Below are 22,500 nucleotides of genomic sequence, written 5' to 3'. Positions count from 1 at the left end.
CAACTTGGAGTCAGACGACTGTGGTGCGCTGTTTGATTGACTCCCAGAATGGCACCCTCCTCTACTTAAAGTCATTAGATTTTAGTTACAGACATGATCTCCGAGACTCTCCGCTAATGCCGCCGCTTTAATAGGCGTGCTCATAAACTCCCGAACAGGCCATCAGAGACCGTCTCGAACGTGCCTCCTGTCATCATCGTTCACGGCTGTAATTGCTCTTATATTCAAATTGCTCCCTTCCAACAATTAAGGTTGCGGCGAACAATTGTATCCATTTACAGTATGGAATAATGACGGGGGTTGTCATTCAGCGTAATTGCGGATGCCAAATTAGACGCTTTATATTTCTCGCGCTCCCCTTTTTCGGTCACCTTTTGTTCCGTCGGAGTTCCCATTCTTTCGGCGAGAACTATGGAGCGGATAGGTGGGAGTGACGGGCGGACTCCGACGCTTTTTGTTTCTCGATGGCCACCAGAGAACTGTGCGAAACGTCCTCTCGCTCACCTTTAGTGCTCTTTCACACTCCGCTTTGATTTCTCCTGCCGTGCCTTTCTCTCTCCTTCTCTCTCCATCTCTCTCCATCTCTCTCTCTTTCTCTCTCCTTCTCTCTCCATCTCTCTCTCTTTCTCTCTCCATCTCTCTCCATCTCTCCATCTCTCTCTCTCTCTCTCTTTCCGTCTCGATCGTTTTCTGCTCCCGCTCGTTTGGCTCTCTCCCAGCCTCTCGTTGCTTTTTTTTTTTATTTTACCGCCGCCGTACGCCATGCAGGGAGGTGTAATATTGCCAGCCTGAGTGCCTGGTTCGAAAAATCTCACACTTCATGGGGCACTTCACACACTCGTGTACACCAATTACACAAGCACACACACACACGCACACACACACACACACACACACACACACACACACACACACACACTAGACATGAGAATAAGAGTGTGTGACCAAGGCTAGCCCCGTCTCTGCACTCTAACCCATCAGAAGACAATGGAGGCAACCCTGAGCACTGCAGTGCAGCACGCACACACACACACACACACACACACACACACACACACACATACACACACACTCCCCCCACTGCACACTAAGTGCTCTGGCCTTTTGTGTTCCAACAAAATAGCTGGATTCTGAAGCGATGACGAATTCCATTTCGAGTAATAAGTGGATCTGTGTCATGAGCTTTCCCTTTTTCCCTATAACTCCTGCCTTCCACGCAGTCATGATTACTGTGCTCTCCCTCACCATCCTGCTAACACAAGTAATGTCTTGATACCATGGTGCCAAGAGGTCTATACATATATATATACTGTGTATATAATATATATATAGAGAGAGAGAGCTGTATTTTATATTTATTGATATCTATATTTATATATTTGATGAATGGAGTTTTAGTGTTTTTGCGGCTGGTGTGGGCTGTGAAGGACGCTCTCCAGCGGTCCTCAGACCCATCCAGGCGTTCGGCACCATGTGGGCCCTCGCCATCCAACACACACCGCATCGCTTAAGAGCACCGCACTCAGAGAGGACGAGCAGGCAGACAAAGCACAATGAGACTGGACACACACACACACACACACACACACACACACACACACACACACACACACACTCACACAGCACTCACACAGTCTCTCTCTCTCTCTCTCTCTCAATCTCGTACACCCACACAGACGCGCACGTAAAATGTTTCAATCAAATGGCAGGAGAGGGCAAATCTGCTCTCGGTCTCCGTAATTGGGCTCGCTGCTTTTAATGGACACAACCCCACTTTTTAGCGCGGCTGACTTTTCTGCACTAAACGCTGCTTCATCTAAAGGTTAGGACCAGGAGAGCGGCCAGAGAAGGCTCAGAGCCATGGCTGTGCTGCTTTAGTCGGTAAATATTCACTCCCTCAGAGTCAGCCAACTCTCTCTGTCTGTGCTCATGGATGAAAGGTGTGTCAGTCACCTCCATCTGTTGTCAGAAAGAGATATTTAAATCGCATACACCCACACCATTTAGACAACACCCTGCACATACACATGCACATACACATACAGTACATATACACATACACATACACACACACACACACATACACACACAGAGAAAAGACAAAGTCACAGGGAAACTACACCGGTTCGCGTAACTGAAGCGTTCTGTTCGCATTGCGTCTGCTGCAACATTTAGCCTCCACTATAATCAATGGAAGTAGCTACGTGATAGCGTTATGCAGTCTTCTAAAATGTTTTTTACACGTCGCGACCTGAACGCTTCAGTTTCGCGCGCCACCCAGCGTAGCCTCCCTGTTAGCGTCTGCTAGTCACAAATGCGCACACAGAGGAGGAAACCTTTAAAGAGAACACCTAGTGGAAAGGTGCAGGGAACACCCTCCAGCCTGAACTCCTCGTCATCGTCGTCGTCTCCTCACTCCGCCGCGCAGACAGGTTAGCAGCGGCGGCACCCAAGGGTGGGGACGCGTCGCGGCGCGAGCCGTCTCCTGCGCCGTGTCGTGTGACAGGCAGTCGGAGAGAGAGACTGACACAAGCGCTGGTCTCTGGCAGCGCTACAGTAGTGTTCTCCCCACACACAAGTGTACACATGATGGGGCTGCTGCTGGCGGCGCGCTCAGGATGAAGGGCTGAAGGAGAACGCTGTTTGCTGGGGAGCAGGAGAGGCGGGGAGGGAGGAAGGGAGGGGGCCTACTGTCTACTGTGTGGCTGACAGTTCGCTGGTCTGCATACTGATGACACACACACACACACACGTAAGCACAGGCGCACACACACACACACACACACACACACAAACACACACACGCACACACAAGCACACATACATACACAAACACATACACACACACACAAACACATACACACACACATATACAGTATATCCTTGCTGAGAGTTTGATCAATATTTGTGTGTACTAACATCACACTGTATGACTGTGGTAAGCTGTTATCAGAAGTTATGAAAGAATAAACATGTTGAGAGAAGCAGAGAGTCAGAGAGAAAGAGGGAGACAGAAGAAGGACAGAGAAGAAATATGGATGGAGGGATGAGAGGAAGAAGGAAGTGAAGTATGCCAGTATAGGCACTCACTTAGTGCTCATTCTGCTGATTTCTCTGGGGTCTGATCTGGTTATTTCTCTGTGATTTGGCTCTGATGATCAATCTGTGATTACATACACGTTCTTGGATACTTATTTGTTGCACCCGGTTTCATCATTGACATTGATGACTTGTTGATTTGACAACTGGTGCGTTATCGCGAGAGAGACAAGGTTATTTTTTCCACCAAAGAAATGCCCAAAAATGTGACAGAAAAGTGCTGCCGAGAGGTTGTGATTGGTTTGAAGTGCCAAAAGCCATTATGGTGGTCAGGGATCCACTCTCTAGATGTTTCTAATTGGACAGCAAACATAAAGAGACCGTAAATGCCCCTGGGGAAACGTGGGATGAAGGATGTGTGGACTTGACAGGTGGTTGGAGCCAAAGATAAATACATCACACATTTCACTTCATATTTGTTTTTAGTTTTAGTTTTAAAGACCCACCATACACCCATGTGCTTCCTATCTTAAGTAAGTCTAGTGAGGGTGCACTGTGTCTTGGATAATTAGAAACATGTCTATATATCTATATATTTTTGGGCCAGACCATGCAATGTGTGTGTGGCATTTCGTGTGAGAGAATCAGCGTGTGTGAAATGCTGGCCATTGTAGTGCGTGAGAGCGTGTGAGATTATTGATCACCGATCAGTCATCCACAATAACTGGATTCTAATGAAAGGGTGTTAATCTCTCTTTCTCTCTCTCTCTCTCTCTCTCTCTCTCTCTCTCTCTCTCTCTCTTTCTCAGATGGATCATGATCCTCGTAACCCTGCCTACATCTCTGCCCAAGGTCCACTGCCTTCTACTGTGGCTGATTTTTGGCAGGTAAGCCTCACCTTGAAACGAGTCCTTCGTAAATAACTCTTACAGAAAAAAATACAATATTCTCCGTAGGCTCTTGCATTTATGTCAGTCACTGGACCTACTGTAACTACTGATGGATCACATAGAGTTTACCTTTACATAATATATGATAAAACTGGACATAGCACTTCATGTGCTATTATGTGAAATATGTCTGTTGATGGAGTGATGTTCATCCAAGAACAGAGTAGGCCTATGCTTAATAGCCTAGTAATTATCTTTATGCAATCAATCATCCATAGTGCCATTGTTCATTATAATGTGCATACGACGGCAAATGAGACTTTGATCGATCAATATCACTTTCGGTTTTAATCAAATGCTACAGCGATGAAATCATCCATTCCATTTACACAAACACCTGGCTTTGGTTAAATAAATCTCCCATTGTTTTTCACGGCCCCCTACACACATCGATCGCAACTCAGGGCACAAGCCTCCAAACAGGATGTGACTAATGCCCACTTCCCGATATTGGCCTGTCCGTCCGGTCGGTTATTACGGAGCGCGCTGTCGGACGTCATAAGCCTCGGCTGATACTGATACTGCGGAGAGAGGATTGGAGCGCTGCCGTTATCCCGCCTTAGCGAGCGCGGGTCTTATGGAAACATATTAGGCTAATTAGGTCCAGTCAGTGCAGGCCGCGGAGGAGCCAGCGCTGCCCACTGCGCAGGTTGAAGAGGCCACGGCACCAGATGGTCCCCAGGTCTGTTACAGAGGCTGGGCTCAGGGGTGGCCAGGCGAGGGAGGAATGGTCGTTTTGAAAAGGTGTGTGTCTGTGTGTGTGTGTTTGTGTGTGTGTGTGTGTGTGTGTGTGTGTGTGTGTGTGTGTGTGCGTGTGTGTGTCTGCACTTGCGTATGTTCAGGTGTGTGTGTGTTTGTGTCTGTTTGTCTGTCTGTGTATACTGTATGTGTGTGTGTGTTTGCACTTGTGTGTGTATGTTCAGGTGTGTGTGTGTGTGTGTGTGTGTATATGTCTGTGTGTGTCTGTGTGTGTGTGTGTGTAGAGAGAGAGAGAGAGACTGGCTTGTATTCTGACCTTGTAGTCCTTGTGCCCACAAATATTACTCATTCGGAGAGAGACTGCACCAGTGTTGTGTTGTTCGCTAATGGATGAGATTGTGACGATGAAATTCAGGTCTCTGTGTTAACACTTCAATTATGAGTTGATCTCTCAATTGTGTCAGCCCTTTGTTTGAAAAGTGCGCTTTGATTGAACTGGTAGGCTGTCTATTTAATGCGTTGATTTTGTCATTTTTTAAGCCAATTAACTGTGTGTGCCAGCTACAACAACAAAAAGTTTATTATTGTTTGTTTTTTTCATCGCTGCCATTTTGTCAATTAACAAGTAAATATCCATTATCCAAATTGAATTAACTATTTACCCGCAAATTAGGCACAGTTGAATCCTCCCTATCAAAACATGCATTTCAATAAAATAAAGGTGAAAAAAAAACCTGACTGTTAATGATGAAAGTTTTTAGTGCAGCCTTCTCAGCAATTATTCCTAATGAGTCATTCTCTTTCTATTTCTTTTTTCTTTTTTGTTATGCGGCCTGTAAGTTATGTTAATAGTGCTCGTTATTTGAAATGCTGAGCCCTCTTCTCCCGCGCATGAGAGAGAGAGAGAGAGGGAGTGAGAGAGAGAGAGAGAGAGAGGGAGAGAGAGAGAGAGGCCCAAATGGAGGCTGGACAGGACAGCCTAATGGTGGGAGGTGAAGGAGACCACTCTTCAGGTTGGGCTTCTGTCTAATCCCTGCAGGGGCCCAGAACACACACACACACACACACACACACACACACACAGCCCCACCGTCCCCCCGCCTCCTCACACACACACACACACACACACACACACACACACACACTCAGCCCCAGCCCCCCCACCCCAAATCTCTGCCTAATCCACCACTCCTGTCCTCCTCCTCTCCTCCCCATTCCCTCAATCCACTCTCTTGTCCTTTCTGTCCCTCTTTCTCTTTTTCGTCCTCCCTCCCTCTCTCTCTCTTTCTCCCTCCCTCTCTCTCTTTCTCTCACTTTCTCCTCCTCCATCCATCTCTCTCTCTCTCTCTCTCTCTCTCTCTCTCTCAGAATCTGTGTGTCTCCCTGTTTGAACAATTCCTTCATAGCACCTGAGTAAGCCTGTTCCATCTCCAGCTCACTATTGACATTTTAGCCGGATTATATCGACTGCGTTGGGCTTTCAGCAGGTTTTTCTCCTACACAAATTGTTTTTTCTGTATCCAAATAACTCCAAATGCTCAGAATATCTAAACATATCCATTTAGTCAAACCCATATAGCTGTATATATATCCACCAAATTAAAATTCTCTCAGACAAAAAGGTATTTAATTAAGAGTTCATTTAAGTGGGTAAGTCTTTTAAGGACAAACATTTCTGTAGGCTTATGAAATCCTTGTAATGGTATGTGACTCACCGTCCTCTGAACTAGCAGCAGAGACATGAAAGGCCTAGCGTACCCAGAGACAGAGTAGACGGGGGCATGACAGCCTGAGCCAGAAACACAGCCAAATGCAGGCAGAGTCAGTGTGCTAACCTGTTTGCATGGCTCTCTGCTTCAGCATTGGATTCGGAAACGCTGAAAGTCGGAAAAGATAACGGTGTGAAGATTTGCCAGAGATTTTCAATGCGGATAAAAGGCTAAAAAGCAATGTGACATAATATGTGTAACGACAAATGGGAGGTTTTGGTTTCCCACCTTATTAGATTAGATGAAGTTATTTTGTTACGTTCAATATGTAGGTAGGTATCTGTTTAAAATAGCGTAGCTTTTTTTTTTGGTTGGTTGTGGGGATTGGCACTTTTATTGTGGCGTGTCATCTTGGCACATCTCTGCTAATGTCTCCGTGGGGATACATCACACGTGTGTGTGTGTGATTAGTTTACGGTCAGGACCATTGTATTTTTATGGCGCTCATAAAAGTCAGTGTTTTTTCCTCATTTTGCTAATGGCCTCCGTGGGGCCTTAGATCTCCCAAGGACACATTAAAGTGTGATAAGGGGAAATGGAGCGGAGCGCGAAGGCTGCTAGCTTTAGCGCCGCTACCGCACCTCCAGCTCGCCGCTGTCAGCCATGAGCTATTGGGGGCGGGCGAGGCGGGCAAGGCGGGCGCGGACACTCCTCCTATCACGCCAGCCTCGCTCTGGCGACAGACAGATGGCGCGCACGCGGAGGTTTCGATTCGGCCCGTCCCGTTAGCCGCTAAATGTCATGTTCAATTTTGGCGGCAAAATTGCTACAGTGAATGCGCCTACCCTCTCCCCCCCCTTCCCCCTCCCTTCCTGACGTGTAAACACATTGATGATGGTCAATCTTATCAGGAAGTGCGACAGAATGTAATGTCGGACCTGTTTACTCGGGCGCTCGTGACAAACACTTTGATTGACAGTGTTAGACAACTCTGCCAGGGCTCTGGGCTTGTGTTATAATTTGCCGCTCCGCCATTAATTGCCTGATTGTCGTAATTAATGAGCTGAAGAGTCTTGCTCACCTTGTCTGCACGACTGTAATCAGGCCTTGATTGGAAGATTGTGATGGAGCAGTATCCGCTCACCAGGCTGTAGAGGGATAGGCAGTGTAACTGACAAACAAGAATGGATGATTTGGCCACCGTCGGAGAAGCTGCATTTGTAACTGTGGATCTCACCAGCATCGAGTGCTATTACGCTAATGGCTGGAATTAGAAGCGCATTGTGCGTGAGTGTTATGCCAGGCAGACGCGATGAGTTTGCAGACCCTCTCAGACTGCTTCTTGATCAGCAATCATGTAATGAAAAGACCATTTTGCAACCACTTAGACAGTATGTAGTGCTTCTCTATGGAATGGCATCAACGTATTGATCTATGCGTCCACCAGCGAAGAGCACACACCCGTGTGTCTGTGTGCCATGACCATGTCCTCTCAGCTGGCCAAAATAAGGGATGTTTGTTTCAATGTTCAGGAATTAACCTTTGCTTTAATTTGTGTGTGTGTGCGTGTGTGTGTGTGTGTGTGTGTGTGTGTGTGTGTGTGTGTGTGTGTGTCTAGATGGTGTGGGAGAGTGGCTGTGTGGTGGTCGTCATGCTCACCCCCCTGTCGGAGAACGGCAACAAGCAGTGCCAACAGTACTGGCCGGACGAGGGCTCCACCCTCTACCACATATATGAGGTACGTCACAGCCAGCACGCACGGGTGAAGGGGGGTGTCAGGCAGGAAGACACATAGAAGAGAGTAGGAAGTTATAAATCTTCATATCTGAACATTTCTGAATGGTATTATGTATTCCGTGAATGGCTTTGGACAAAAGTGTCCACCTTTTTTCAGCTTAAACTTCTATACAATTGAAAAATCCATGTGTTTTAGAATGTGATAAGAAGAGAATATCTGAGGAGCAAAGACATTCAGATGATATTTTAAGTAAGCGCCCGGTCTCAAACACTGCAGTGTAATAGTGTCCTTCGTATGACGCTGCGTCACCAATCCTCCAATGGCGCTCTGCCTCTGCCTCTGCCTCCGCAGGTGAACCTGGTGTCGGAGCACATCTGGTGCGAGGACTTCCTGGTGCGCAGCTTCTACCTGAAGAACGTGCAGACCAACGAGACGCGCACCGTCTCGCAGTTTCACTTCCTGTCCTGGATGGACCTGAGTGTCCCCGAGTCGGCCAGGACCCTGCTGGACTTCCGCAGGTGAGGTGGCCATTTTGAGAGCGGACGAGAGCCCCCAACCGGAGGGAGCTGGAGTGTGCTGACTCCGACTACTCCTCCACCCCCACCCCCACCACCTGTCCGTCAAGTCTGCCTCCTCCCTCTGCTCATTTCCTCCGTCTCCTCACGTTGTTGTCTGACTAAGAGCAGGTGTCTCCTCCAGTGCACCGTCGATTTCAGGCCTTAGTCTGCACACACACATACAGACACACACACACACACACACAGAGAGAGAGACTATCTTTCAAACACACATACATGCACTATCTTTCTCACACACACACACACTCACACACTCTTGGCAGCAAATTAACTGTCCATGTTGCATGGCAATCCTTAATTTAAACAGGCAATTAAATGTGAAATGTCCAGCCGTAAAAGCAGGGCGAGGGAGTGGGGGGGGGGGGGGGGGGGGGGGGTAGCCGATGAAGTGTGTTTGCTCGGGTCGGTGTGTGAGCGAGCTCTGATGGCCTGCAATGGCTCCCCTGGGTCAGACCGCGAAGCAGTCCGAAAATCCCTTTAAATGAGAATATATACCTCAGTGGAGAGGGCCAGGTTTCGATCGGCCGCCACCACCTCCACTGATAGACCAGAGACGCACATTTTTGAAGGAAGTGTGCGGTTGTTTGGACACACGGTTTGTTGTTTTGTCTGTCATGCACTTTTTTTGTGAGCCCAAAAAAAAAAAAAAAGCTTTTTTCCCCCTCACTGCTGTCTCTGAAATGAAAGAAGAGGAAATTAAACTGAGTCCAAGAGAGAGATTGTAACTCCTCTTCATAATTCTGTTTGCTTTTTCGCTCTCAAAATGTGGTGGATGGGATATTGGATTTTGGTTGACTTGAATAGATGCCCATTCACTTACCGCAGCTATTAAGCAACCAGCCTGAAGATTTCAAGAGGAGATAATCTTGCATCCACCCATACAAAAACACTGTATTGTGTTTATAGTCCTACTTCAATAAAGGGAGCAAAGGCAAAAGTCAAAATGAGATTCGAAATGAAGCTTTCTCCATCCAACTCTCACTTGTACTTCACAACAGCTACAGTTTAAGCTTCCTCCAGGATAATAACACACAAAGGCATGTATTCCTTTTGCTTTCTATGCACTGCTTTCTGGCTTCTCACGTACTCTCCTCATCACAAAGACTAGGAGACAAACACAACATTTTTGTTTCTGGTTTGATTTTTTTCCCCTTCTTTTTCTTTTTCTTTCTTTTTTTTTGGCCAGCTAATTAGCGGTTGCCAGTGTCATTTTTGTGATGTTGCAGCTAGTAATATGAGTCCAGTTGCATAGTCACAAAAGTGATCATTGGAGACTGTGTCTCTTCAGCCAGGCCCTTGCTGTTTCCCTGCCTCCTCTCCTCTCCTCTTGCTCTCTCCTTGTATCCCTCTCTTTTTTCTTTTTTCTTTTTTTGGTTTTCCTGCCGACTCCCCACTTCTCTCGCTCCTCTCGTGCCTCCACACTAACTCCTTCTGTCCTTCGTGCCCCAAACTGGCATGACGGTGCGTCCAACCGCTGGTCCTACCCTTGGTCACTTAAACCCACGTGGATTGTATGATTGAACCAGCCTCCTGCTGAAAACCGCTCTCATATTTCGGTTGGATGTTGGTCTGCTGTTCAATTTTACATTTAATCTGTTAAGATATTACCCTTACATGTGTCTTGTGTGCTAAAAGCAATCAGAACCTATACCAATAGGTTGTCTGACAATATTAATTTAGACTATTGTGTTGATGAGTTGTAGATGAAATAAAATGTGTCCTCAGAAGTGAGTTATATTTTGTCGCTTAGCTGCCCAATTGAAAATATCCATAGTGGTGTTCAGCTTATTAGTACATTTTTGACACTTTTTTTTGGAATTATCAGAAAAGAAATTGGCTTTCATTAAAACAAAACCCATGTAGTCATTATTTTGTAATTGCTTGCTGTGTGTGTGTGTGTGTGTGTGTGTGTGTGTGTGTGTGTGTGTGTGTGTGTGTGTGTGTGTGTGTGTGTGTGTGTGTGTGTGTGTGTGTGTGTGTGTGTGTGTGTGTGTGTGTGTGTGTGTGTGAGTGTGTGTGTGCGTGTGTGTGTGTGCATGTTCTAAAAGTGTGGACCCTCACCATTCCTTTTACAGGCGTGTAACATTGGTAATTGTGCAGGGTTAATGTGCAATGGATTGCACCACCTCTCCACAGAATCCATCACCACCCTAACAGCATGTCACAATATGGAGTTTTAAAAGGACCAAATTCCTTTTAATTGCTTAACGCTCACTCGTTTTGTCTCCGGATGATTTTGATTGACAAGCCACTTTAATGGAGGGGAAAGAACGGTCACAGTTTTCCATCACAGTTGAAAGTGTATGCAAATAGGATGTTGTTTCTGTGCGCATTCAAGCAGAGGAAGATCAGTCTAAATACTTTAAAAGACTGAAAGTCTAATTCCATTCAGCATATTTAAAACTGTGTGGGAGTCAACAAAAATCTTGTATGAGTAGGCCATGAACCTCACAAAAAAGTAATTTTCTGGGACGATCCAACTTCAGGGAATGTATTCCGGTTAGTTTTCTTGTAATACTTTCAACTCCTAAAACAAGCACAGGGAGAGATGTCTAGCATGGCCAGACCAGCAGGGATTTGAGTGAATTGTCGTTTTCTTGTCATTCATTCATGTCATTTATGGCATACTCTCTTCTCTCTTCTTCTCTCTCACAACAGAAAGGTTAACAAGTGCTACCGGGGTCGCTCTTGTCCTGTCATAATCCACTGCAGGCAAGTATATCTACCTCTTAGCACACACACACACACACACACACACACACACACACACACACACACACACACACACACACACACACACACACATATCTAGCGACTAATGCAAAGGGACATGCTGATGTATCTGAATTTTGAAAAGTTTTCCATGGAGCTCTGTGATAGATTTGGAGCACTTGAGAGCCTCTTCAGAGTCACATCTGGCTGCAGCCATTTGCCATGTGCAGTGTCAGAATCTCACTCCAGAGCGCTTTTCATTTGGATCTGTTGAATTCCATCAGTTGAATCGCAGCAGTGTGTGTGTGTGAGACGAGTCATTTGCCATTCTCACAGAGAACGGTGTGTGTGTGTGTGTGTGTGTGTGTGTGTGTGTGTGTGTGTGTGTTTGAGACCCTCAGACAATAGGCAGGGGGCTGGGCAGGGCTCTGTGTGGGTGAATTCATCCCCAGAGAGCAGATGGCGTCCGCAGTGTCTGCCTTCTCTGCGCAGTCGTGACCGATGCCTGTGATTGATGCCCTTTGCCCAGCACACACGGAAAAAAGAGAGAGAGAGCCACACACACACACACACACACACACACACCCGTCTTAGCCGAGCAGACGGCTTCAAATAATGCAGTGTGACCTTTTCTGCTCCTTAGGGGTCACGGAGGTCAGAAGGGGGTGGTCACCCCTTCTCATCAAACACAGAACCTCCATCTTCTCCTGACTCTCATCCACAAGGATTTGCATAGCAGGCCACATGCATTTTGAATACATAGTCTGTCTCTGGTGTTGTTGTGTCTGCTTGGAGATGTATAACACTGATTAGAAGTCACTGCCTGCGTTCAGAACATTCACTCATTAGCTACAAAGTGCACTACATAATCAATTAACCATTTTAAAAGCATTTACTATATAGTGCACTCTGTAGGGAATTGCCACTCTATAAGTATGCACTATGTAGTGCACTATATAGTGGAATTACTACTCAAAAAGTTTACACAATGTAGTACACCATGTAGGGAATTACCACTCTAAAAGTATGCACTATGTAGTGAACGCTATGTACACTATGTAGTGAATTACCACTCTAAAAGTATGCACTATGTAGTGAACGCTATGTACACTATGTAGGGAATTACCACTCTAAAAGTATGCACTATGTAGTGAAAGCTATGTACACTATGTAGGGAATTACCACTCTAAAAGTATGCACTATGTAGTAAACACTATGTACACTATGTAGTGAATGAGGGTGTGCTCTGAACACAGGCCCTGCGTTTACAGGCACAGCTGCACTGCAGGTTAGTGTAGCCTTCCTGGGCTGCTACACTCACAGGCCAGATTGTGTGCTGTGGAATAGGTAGCCGAGGATTAATGAACCATCCGCTTTCTGAGCCCGGTGCAGCCTGGGAGGTTTGATTGCCAGGGACTTTATTAGCGGGATGCTAGCTCTGCGCGTCAGTTAACACGCGTCGCAGTCTGCAATTAAAAAGCAGACACATATGTGCACCTCGTTATGATGTGCACTCGCAGCCAATTGGAAGGCACGGCTGTGTCCAAGTCTGTATGACAGACGTCTGATATGGAGGCATGGGGCTGGATTTAGAGGCCAGTAAAAGTGGCTTGTTGTCCGTTGGTATTATACTGACTGTAGGCAGCTGGAGATGATTGTATGATGCACAGAATGCACTCACAAGGACGCAGGACAAAGAAGACAACCTTTTTTATTTGTCCACACATGCATGAATATCTCTCTTTCTGTTATGTGCAGTTTCTCTTTCTGTCAGTCCCTCTCACACACACACACACACACACACACACACACACACACACACACACACACACACACACACATACACACACACAAATTGTAATGCTTTCTGAGGGAGAATGTATTGAAATAAGATTCCCAGTTATTTCTGGGCAGCAGGCGTTCATCCCTAAACAGTTCTTATTTCAGCTGTGTCTCACTGCCAGTTGACTTTCCTCATTAAAGCACGGATCAATAGCCATTTTATTTAAGGCTCTCTCACACTCGGATAATTGTATTGTTTTGTATTGGAATAATTACAGTTTGTCATGTCACATCAGTTCTCAAACATATCTCGGTTTTACTTGGCTCGCTCTCATAAACAGGGAAATTCACAAAGTAAACAGACTACTAGGAGGATTAGACTCTCTTTTTTGTTATTTGCCACAGAACTATTGTACAAATGCTCGGCAATGATGCAACAGCAAACAGCGACACTGAAATAAGAGAAAAGAAATGAGCAATTTGTTTATGTTTGAGAGGCAAGCCCTCTTTTAATGTTGAAACCAAACAGGTTTCTGCTTTTTTTCCCTTTTCCAGTGGTACTAATGAGACTCTCTCTCTCTTTCACACACCCTCTCCCTCCCTCTTCCTCTCTCTCTCTCCCTTTCTCTCTCCCTCTTCCCCTCACTCTCTATCTCTCCCTCATTGTTTGCAGTGATGGCGCTGGGAGAAGCGGAACATACATCCTGATTGACATGGTCCTCAATAAGATGGCTAAAGGTGGGAGTCGATAGGCTTCTCTCCCCTCCACCCCCCACCCCCACCCCTCTCCCCCCTCTTCTTCTTTCTGCATGTGTGGAGGTGTTGCCGTGGCAACACTAAAGCCTCAATTTTCAGCAGAAGGTCTTGCAATGCATTAGAGGATGACTGAGGGTCCTGGTTGAATACTCAAGAATCTGAGGAGAACAAGAGAGGATGGAGGCTGAAGGGAGGGAGGGAGGGAGCGAGGGAGGAAGAAAAAGGAAAGGGATTGAGAACTGAAGTAAATTAGAAAAATTCCCAACAAAAACGAGGGGAAGAGAATTCTCTCAGGAGTAGGTGTTGACAGTTTAGGTTTTAGATGTGTTTTTTTTTTCTATTTTGTGTTGAAAGCATTTTACTCTCTAGTCAGTGAAAAACAGAAAAAAAAAATGTTCTGTGTATCTTTTCAAAGGACCACAACAATTCTAGAAATCCAGTGAAACGTGGTCAGATGTGGTCTTTGGATCTCAAACCATAGACTAGCCTGACTTGGCGGCGGACAAATTGTGCTCCCCTTCCCAAACTAGAACCTCCAGCCGGGTTGCATAAAATTAAACAGCTCATGTGAAACTGGCCAGGAAGACAATGGGGTGGCCTCCGCGCCCTCCTCTCCCACCCTCTGAAGCCTCCTCCTCTGGCCCCTGCCACCTCCACCTCCCCCCCCTTCCATCCTCTTCCCTGGGCAGAGCAGGTCATCCGTGCATCTGCCGTGACCCCGGCCATTCCCCCGGTGCCTGTCGGAGTCAGTGGGATCTCGGGCCTCCTGACCATGCCGGCCACCTCCCTCCATAATGAGAGATCAAAGGCCAGCGGCAGGGCAGGGCTCTGCCCACTGGGAGGGCCCTTTCCCAGGCTGTCAGGGGCCTCGGCGCTGGGGCCTCGGCCGGTTCTCCCCTGGTTCTCCTTTTGTCCGGCCCTGAGAAGGAGGCCCAGGTTGCTGCTTGCTGTGTGCACTTGTGTGATCAAAGCAGCAGAGGCTGATGGGAATGGCCACACTGCCGCTCTCCTTCCTCCTCCTCCTCCTCCTCCTCCTCTTCCTCTTCCTCCTCCCCTTCATTTCGTCTTCGTTTTTCTTTTTCTGCCATTTTTTTTCTTTGCCCCCCCCAACCCCCCAAACCCCCGATTTCTCAGAATAAATTGTAAATTACTCAAGAATGCTGTTTTATTCCCGAAGTCTTTTCTTGTGGAAGAGAGGCTTCTCCCTCCTAAACTGAGGAATCCAACACTTCTTAAGACTTGAAAGTGTTGGTGCACTTTTTGAGTTGGAAACCCAGCTGCACTCTGCTTCTTTTCAGGGGGGGAAAAAAAGAGAAAAGGGAGGGAAAAAAGGTCTGTAAGGATTCTAGCTTTCTCTTTCTCTCTCTCCCTCACCCTCTCACTCCATCCGTTCTCTCTGAGGAGAAGGGGGTCTCTTTTCTTTCATGGAACGAGTGAATCTAAAATGAGCCCTTGTGAGCTTTGCCCACCCCCCCTCCCCCCAGTGGTTCCTCGTTTATGAGTGAGCCCAACAATAGTCCAGTTGTTAAAGTCATTCAAGCTAAAGGTGAATGGAGGTCCTTTTTCTAATCGGGAGTTTATATCACTTTTGTCTGATTTTGGTCTCTTTGTCACTCGACCATCACAGCGCTTGGGTGAATAACAGAGCTACTGCACAAGCTCGGAAGGGAAAAAAATGTGAGGTTTGAGGTTCACTCAGTACAAGTCCCACACAGACAATTAAAAGCCCATATGGAAGTGTCGTTCCCATGAAACCATATAGATGATGATGCCCAACTGGTGCGCAGGTGCACTTTGGTTTCGCTGTATGTTAGAGATCCAAGGCTATCTGCCTCCAACGCTAGGCACCCAAGTCCCCTCCACGATCACGTACCTGGAAGAGTGTGGCATTCCATTTCAAACAGACTACAAGGTTCTTTGCTAGATCTTCTGAGGGGGATGAATGCAATAATTTTCAATCACTGCATGCTTCTTGTAGCCTTGTGATACCCACACAGAGAGAGTGTGTGTGTGTGTGTGTGTGTGTGTGAGAGAGTGAGAGAGAGAGAGAAAGAGAGAGAGAGAAGGGGTGAGAGAGATTGACAGATGCATGCAGGATTACAGGGTTTCTTTGAACTCAGTCCAATTTGCGGTCTGTTGCAGGTGCTAAAGAGATTGATATTGCTGCTACCCTGGAGCACTTGCGAGACCAGAGGCCCAGCATGGTGCAGACAAAGGTAAGGCCCTTCAGTTTGCCTGGGGCTCCGAGCACAAAGGGAGGGAGAGAGGGAGGGAGGGAGGGAGGGAGGGAGGGAGAGAGAGAGGGACGGACGGTGGAGGAGGTGTGTGCCTCATCTCACCCATAGAGGGATTTGTCTTTAATTCTTAAGAAATGGTGAGGGTAGTGGCAAGACAAGACTGAGAGTTATCAGACAGAAGGAGAAGGTTGTTCTAGGGCCTTCCTTTGTCGTTCATATCTCTCAGAGAGGAGGGAGAGTGAGTGAGGGACTGAGTGAGGGGGGAACATTTTGCCTGCGTTGGTTGTTTTATTTGGGTTCTGTGAGAGGGAATAAGAGAGAGGCCTCCAAACAGACCGTTGGATGGTGGAGCAGAACAGGAGTGCATTAACCTACATCCTACATCATCAACCCCACCCACTCACCCACCCACACATGCAGCCCAAATACACTTTTAGAAGGCCCCATCAACTGGTTTAGCTCATACTGAGGGAAGTTCTGGAAAGCACTCCCCGATGCCTGTTGTAGTTCGCTCATTGTTTTTTTTAGTGAACGGATCTCACCTGAAGAGTATCCCCAACCTGTACACCGTCGGAGTATTAAACACCACCAAGTTCATTAAACCCAGCGTGGAGCTTCACGTGTAATCACTTCACGGCGCCACTTCCGGACTCGTGCAGGGATAGCGTTAGCGCTAGCGTTGGCATAATTATTCAGGATATGAAATCAATTTTGCCATCTCAACAGCCACGTAGTCAATATATTGCCTTGCAAAAAATTAAAGGCGCAATTGATTGTCGCTACCTTTGGAGATTCGTTTTAAATCCTCCTACTAGCTGAGCTTCACTCAGTTGAGAGGCTTTTGAGATGGACAACAAGGATTTGTCGCCATGGCTTCGTTAGATTAGTGGATCATCTGGCTATCACACATTCATTGGGCATAAAAGCAATGTGACAAAGCCAATCCGAACCGACCGGTAGACTTAGTCGACGCCTGCCTGTTCTCCTCTTTGGTTGGCAGGGAGAGTTCATTTTGTTGTAGAAGGTCTGTAGAAGATGCACATCACCACAGGGTGCTGTTTATTTATTTATAAATGTACGGTACTTTCCTCACTCTTTTTCTCTCTCTCAAAGTAGCCTATCTAATTCATTTATCCAGACGCGTGACAAATTTCAAATATCTGATTACGAGGCGACGGGGTGCTCTCTGGAGAATTTGTTTTGATGGGTTTAAACAAACCGCGGGTGCGTCTCGCCGCATACCAATGACGAGCGCCGGAGCTTTCAGAGTCATTTAAGGCTCGGCGTAAAGAGCGAGCGCGGCGGCGGAAATGTCAATTACAGCACATCCTTGGGCAGAATGAGTCCGCAAGGCTCCCTCCACGCCATTCATGTTTGGCCAAGCTACCACAGCATCATCTCGTAGTTTTTTTTTTTTTTTTTTTTTTTTTACTGGTTTTAACTACATCTCTCTCATCAAACATTTGGTTGCATACATTTAGGGTTTTTTTACAAGAGACATTTCAGTTCTGAAGCCAATATAAGACCGCTACTGCCCCCAGCTTTTAAATCCAAATAAAATAAAAGAAGAGTAATGATTTTATAGCCCGCTCATATTTTGTAGAGAGAAAAAAAAACAGGGGTGAATGTTATGTGACAGTTTCATAAAATGTTGGGTTTTACTTTTGATGTGACATTTAATGCAACATTTGATGTGGGTGAATATTTGATGCAAACTGTTCAAGTGTAGAAATGATAAGCTAATGTTTTTTGATAAGTTGTTGATAATTACTTCATTTGAACTCTTTCTGATGTTTGACTCCCTCTAGTGGTGGGAGCCTAATAATGTTGTGTCTCGCCTTGGGAGCAGCCTTATAAAAAAAAAAAACAATCTGACTTCATTATTTTGGCAAACTCATAACATGCATTTTTGCCTTTTTTATTGTGGGCTTGGGGTTGTTTAGTGGAGGGAAAATGACGACAGCACTTTGACCTTTTATTACTGTATTGTGAATCAAGAAGAATCAAGATAAACTTACTTCTGGAGGGTATTTGTGAGTTTTTGTAACCCACATCTGAAGCCTCTGAAACACCCACCACTGCACTGTGAGTTTATTCTATGGCCAGCAGAGGGGTGGAATTTCAAACATTAGTTTTGGGGTCAGTCTTCAGACGAGAGATCGATACAAGCCAGAGCCCTGCAGGGAAATAAAAGTGAGTCACTCACAGACTCCAGTCTGAGTTAGATGCTTATTTAAAGACTGGCAGATCTCACGCATTGCAAAGAGCATAGATGCATACATACACACTCACACACACACACACACACACACACACACACACACACAAACACACACACTCACAGAAGACATGAATGCAATGAAAAATGTTCCTGAATTGCTTCCCCGAGGCACACACATTCAAGTACAAAAAAAACAGATGTGCACACACCCACACACCTGCAAACACACACACACAAATATACACATGCACACACACACTCACTTGAAGGACTTTCACCTGCTAGAAGCATCTCAGCTCCCCAGAGAATATAGATTAGAGCACAAGGTGCATTGTTTGCTTTCTATTGCAAAGCAAATGACTGTATTGTCATTTGAAATCATTATTTTCTTCTCTCCCTCTCTTTTTCCCTCTCTCTCTCTTTCTGTTTCAGGAGCAGTTTGAGTTTGCTCTGACAGCAGTGGCTGAAGAGGTGAACGCCATCCTCAAAGCTCTTCCACAGTGAGGGTCGTGAGCAGTCACTCTTCAGACTGGCAGCTGTCCTCTCCCTGCACCCCTGATGTTCTCTCTCTCTCTCTCTCTCTCTCTCTCTCTGAGGCTCTCACTCCCTCTCTCCTCTGTCTCCTTGCCCGCACTCTTCCTCAAGAGGACTCTAGCCTCCCTTCCTCTTCTGTCTAACTCCTTTTGAAGATGGATGCACCTGCCCTTTTCCTTCATCTCTCCCTCTCTCTGTCCCTCTCTCTCTCTCTCTCCTTTTTCCCCTCCTCCCCCCACCTTTTTTCATTGCCTTTGTAAATACAAAGTCCTTACCTCACCTCCTCAGTCCCTCTCCACTTTCTTATCCACTCTCAACCCTTTTTCATCTCTCTTTGTATAAACAAAATGCATCACCCACTTTCCTTCTCTCTTTTCACGATAGTATAGTGCCTATCCCTCTTCTTTTCCTCTTCTTCTTCTTCTTCTTCTTCTTCTTTCCAACACTTTTTGTAAATGTGTGACTCTGTGAGCATATTCATAAATGTGTTGTATTCTAACGGAAAAATGTTTTTAGAACAAAACCTTTCTGTGGTGGTAGCAATGAAGAATATTATCTATAAAAGATTTCTATCCCCCCCTCCCTGTTTTCTTTTTCCGTCCTGCAACTCGAGTTAAAAATGATACACTATAACCAACAGAGAAATTATTTAGACGTGTGACTGTCGTAAGGAAAGTCGGATACTCTTTCTCTTACTCTATGTGTCTTGCTCTCCTCTAATTGAGGTTCCTAGACTTGGGTTGATGCCAGTAGAAATCTCATGACGTAATGCAGCATTGTGTCTGTATGACACAACTCATAAACCCTTATATCAGTGTTTACTAATCTCATTTGTTTCTGTGCAATGGATCAATATAGCAACCACTGCCTCAATGTGAATATCAATGTGACAAATCTGGATATATGAATGGTGACAAGCAATATGAAATAAATTACCTATGGAGATTACCAGACGGTCAAAAGTTTAATTGTGGCACATTGGTCTGTGTCCACAAAAATCTTGTGATTGTGTAATTTAGACTGATAACTACAGTGTATGCCATGAATATGAAATAATTAATCTTGTATTGACAGCTGAAATGTTCTCTAAATTGTAAAATATATTTTTGTGTGTAAATGATAGGCCTATCATATTAGTAATAAAGCTCTATTCAAACTGGCTGCATTGGGTTTCTCTCTGACTGGATAGTTTGGTGTTATGTGGTATGAAAGTGATATACCGGTAATTATTATACCGTACGATATACTGTATTATGCCATGTTATGTCTGCTTCTACGTTAGGTAGAGGTTACATGGAAAGCTCTGGTAAACTCGTTATCTCTCACTGATTCTTCAGACTGCAATTAGTTGTCAACTATTAAATTAATCACCAACTACATCATTGTCACTGATTGATTGGTCATTTTCTGGGGAGATGTTCGAATTTTGTGATTCCGGCAGTTCTGACATTTCATTTACCAAACAACTAATTGATTGATTAAAAAAAAATAAAGAACGGATTAATTGATTATGAAAAGAATCATTATTTGCAGTACTCACGCTCTCTCTCGCTCTCTCTCACTCTCTCTCTTTGGGACAGCCATGGCCTACTGGTTAAGGCATCAAGCTTGTAACCAGAGCGTTGCCGGTTTGATCCCCAACCAGTCCACGGCTGAAGTGCCCTTGAGCAAGGTACCTAACCCCTCACTGCTCCCCGAGCGCCGCTGTTGGGCAGGCAGATCACTGCTCTGGATTAGTGTGTGCTTCACCTCACTGTGTATTCACTGCATGCTGTGTGTGATCACTAATTCACAAATTGGGATAAATGCAGAGACCAAATTTCCCTCACGGGATCAAAGAAGTACATATACTTATACTTACTTATACTCTCTGTCCAAGAGTCAAACACACACAGTCATTGAAAGCAGCTCATGAGTTGTATCGGTTTGCTTTCTTCAGAAGCATCAGTCAGAAGGTCGGTCAGTCCTGGAGCGTGCAACAAGGGGGAAGGGTCAGGGGTGCTGCGGTGTTCAGGTGGTGTAAAGAATTACATTAGTAAATAGAAGGTGCTCTCTTAGCCTGGCTAACACCACTCAATGACGTGTGGTCTGGGAACCAAACGTTCATTTTCTCATATTTGAGGCATGGTTTACGAATGTCTAAATCCGTTTATTGGGCGCTATGGATGTCTATCAAATGCGTCTGTGCGTAGCTCATAGGCTAGCCAGTCGTATCAATTAACCTATACCAGATGACATTATGTAGAATGTTTTAATACTTAAAAATAACAGTTGATAAATTAACCTTACCTTTTTCAGTAGTGATAGGTGTCTAGATTTGAACAAAAGCTGGTTTGGTTCTTAACCGAAATACTAACGGTGTGTTGCTTAGACATAGTCATTGTCTTGCTGTCCCCCCCTGTTCTGTGATTGGTCCCCTAACTTGGGCAAAAATTAGGGCTGTGGTTTCCAGGCTGCCTTAGCAGTGTGAATGAAATTGTGCGCAAGGCAGCATGGGAATATCCAGGCTAGTGCTCTTTGGCTCTTTGGAGACTGAAATCCATGTGGGGCGCCAAGGCACACTTCTTAGGAATAAAATTGCTTTAATTAATATGCTAGTTCATATAGAAACATATTAAAACAGTGCCAGTTCTGGAGTATCTTTAACCACACAGCTAAAGCCACAGAACATAGAGATCATTGCTCCAGTGACATTCCTCCTGTGCTCTAGAGCAGGGATTCGCCATGTTCATTAAGTTGCAACCCATATATGTTTTAGCGTTCAGGCCAACGGACATGGTGAGAGGTCCAAAGTGTCTGTAGGTCTACTTGTTTGGAACATGCTGGTGTTTGGCATGACATTTGTGAAGTCTTCAACTCCTGTTGTCACTTTTCAAAGTACTCAACAGGTTTGTGCTTGACAGGGGTGCCTTGTTGTTTCCATGTGGCATTTCCGTTTTGATGGTTTCATGCTCGCATGTGCCAGCAATTCACTGCACACCACACACTTGGGTTTCGGTCCAATTTAATTTTAGTGAATCTATATCCTACTTCAAATATATTTTCAATACTTGTATTTACCGCTAAAATATCCAACATGACCTGTTGCATAAACATTGTCCATGTCCATGGCAGTGACTGACATACGAACATCAAAAATGAGGGTCCAAGATTATATGTGATAAGGTAGCATTTCAAATGGCCTTTTTAAAAAAAAAAAAAAAAAAAAAATGTAAAACTTCAAGCTCCGCAACCTATCCAGAAAGGTTCCGACCACAACCCACTTCTGGTTCTTGACCCACCAGTTACGGAACACTTCTCCAGAGACAGCAGCCTTCTTCTACTCCTCCTCTGTTGCTTCATATCTCTACCAATGACTGGGCTGCTTTGCTTCAGAGTCACGACAGATGAAAAGGCAAAGCGATTACAAAATAATTACTTTATAACGGCTTGCTTATCATATGTGGAAAATTAGGGACCTTGTTGAAAATGCCAAATGAGGACTGTTGATTTCTAAAGAGAACATTTTGCCTGGCACAGTGAACATTTGGTAATGATAATATTAT

At 45.4% G+C, this 22,500-nt stretch overlaps 1 protein-coding gene across 2 annotated transcripts in view; it reads left to right on the top strand.

The window, feature by feature from the left end:
* The window catches only part of ptprn2 (protein tyrosine phosphatase receptor type N2), a 198,235-nt gene extending 178,121 nt beyond the window's left edge, over nucleotides 1–20,114 (top strand). Inside the window, exons 17-23 of one of the 2 annotated variants that reach the window (XM_062521704.1) lie at nucleotides 3,849–3,926; nucleotides 8,016–8,135; nucleotides 8,487–8,653; nucleotides 11,372–11,425; nucleotides 13,881–13,945; nucleotides 16,106–16,179; nucleotides 18,857–20,114. In XM_062521704.1, coding sequence (XP_062377688.1) covers nucleotides 3,849–3,926; nucleotides 8,016–8,135; nucleotides 8,487–8,653; nucleotides 11,372–11,425; nucleotides 13,881–13,945; nucleotides 16,106–16,179; nucleotides 18,857–18,925 — 627 coding nt within the window. In that variant the 3' untranslated portion in view covers nucleotides 18,926–20,114. Of the gene's footprint in view, nucleotides 1–3,848; nucleotides 3,927–8,015; nucleotides 8,136–8,486; nucleotides 8,654–11,371; nucleotides 11,426–13,880; nucleotides 13,946–16,105; nucleotides 16,180–18,853 lie in introns of both variants that reach the window. The other variant, XM_062521703.1, reaches the window with a different exon arrangement.
* The last annotated feature ends 2,386 nt before the right edge of the window (nucleotides 20,115–22,500 follow it).

The sequence above is a fragment of the Sardina pilchardus genome, chromosome 19 (genome assembly GCF_963854185.1).
Source record: "Sardina pilchardus chromosome 19, fSarPil1.1, whole genome shotgun sequence".
Classification (NCBI taxonomy): domain Eukaryota; kingdom Metazoa; phylum Chordata; class Actinopteri; order Clupeiformes; family Clupeidae; genus Sardina; species Sardina pilchardus.
The sequence above is the reverse complement of the archived record's forward strand: the minus strand, read 5'-3'. Positions and strand labels throughout refer to the sequence as shown.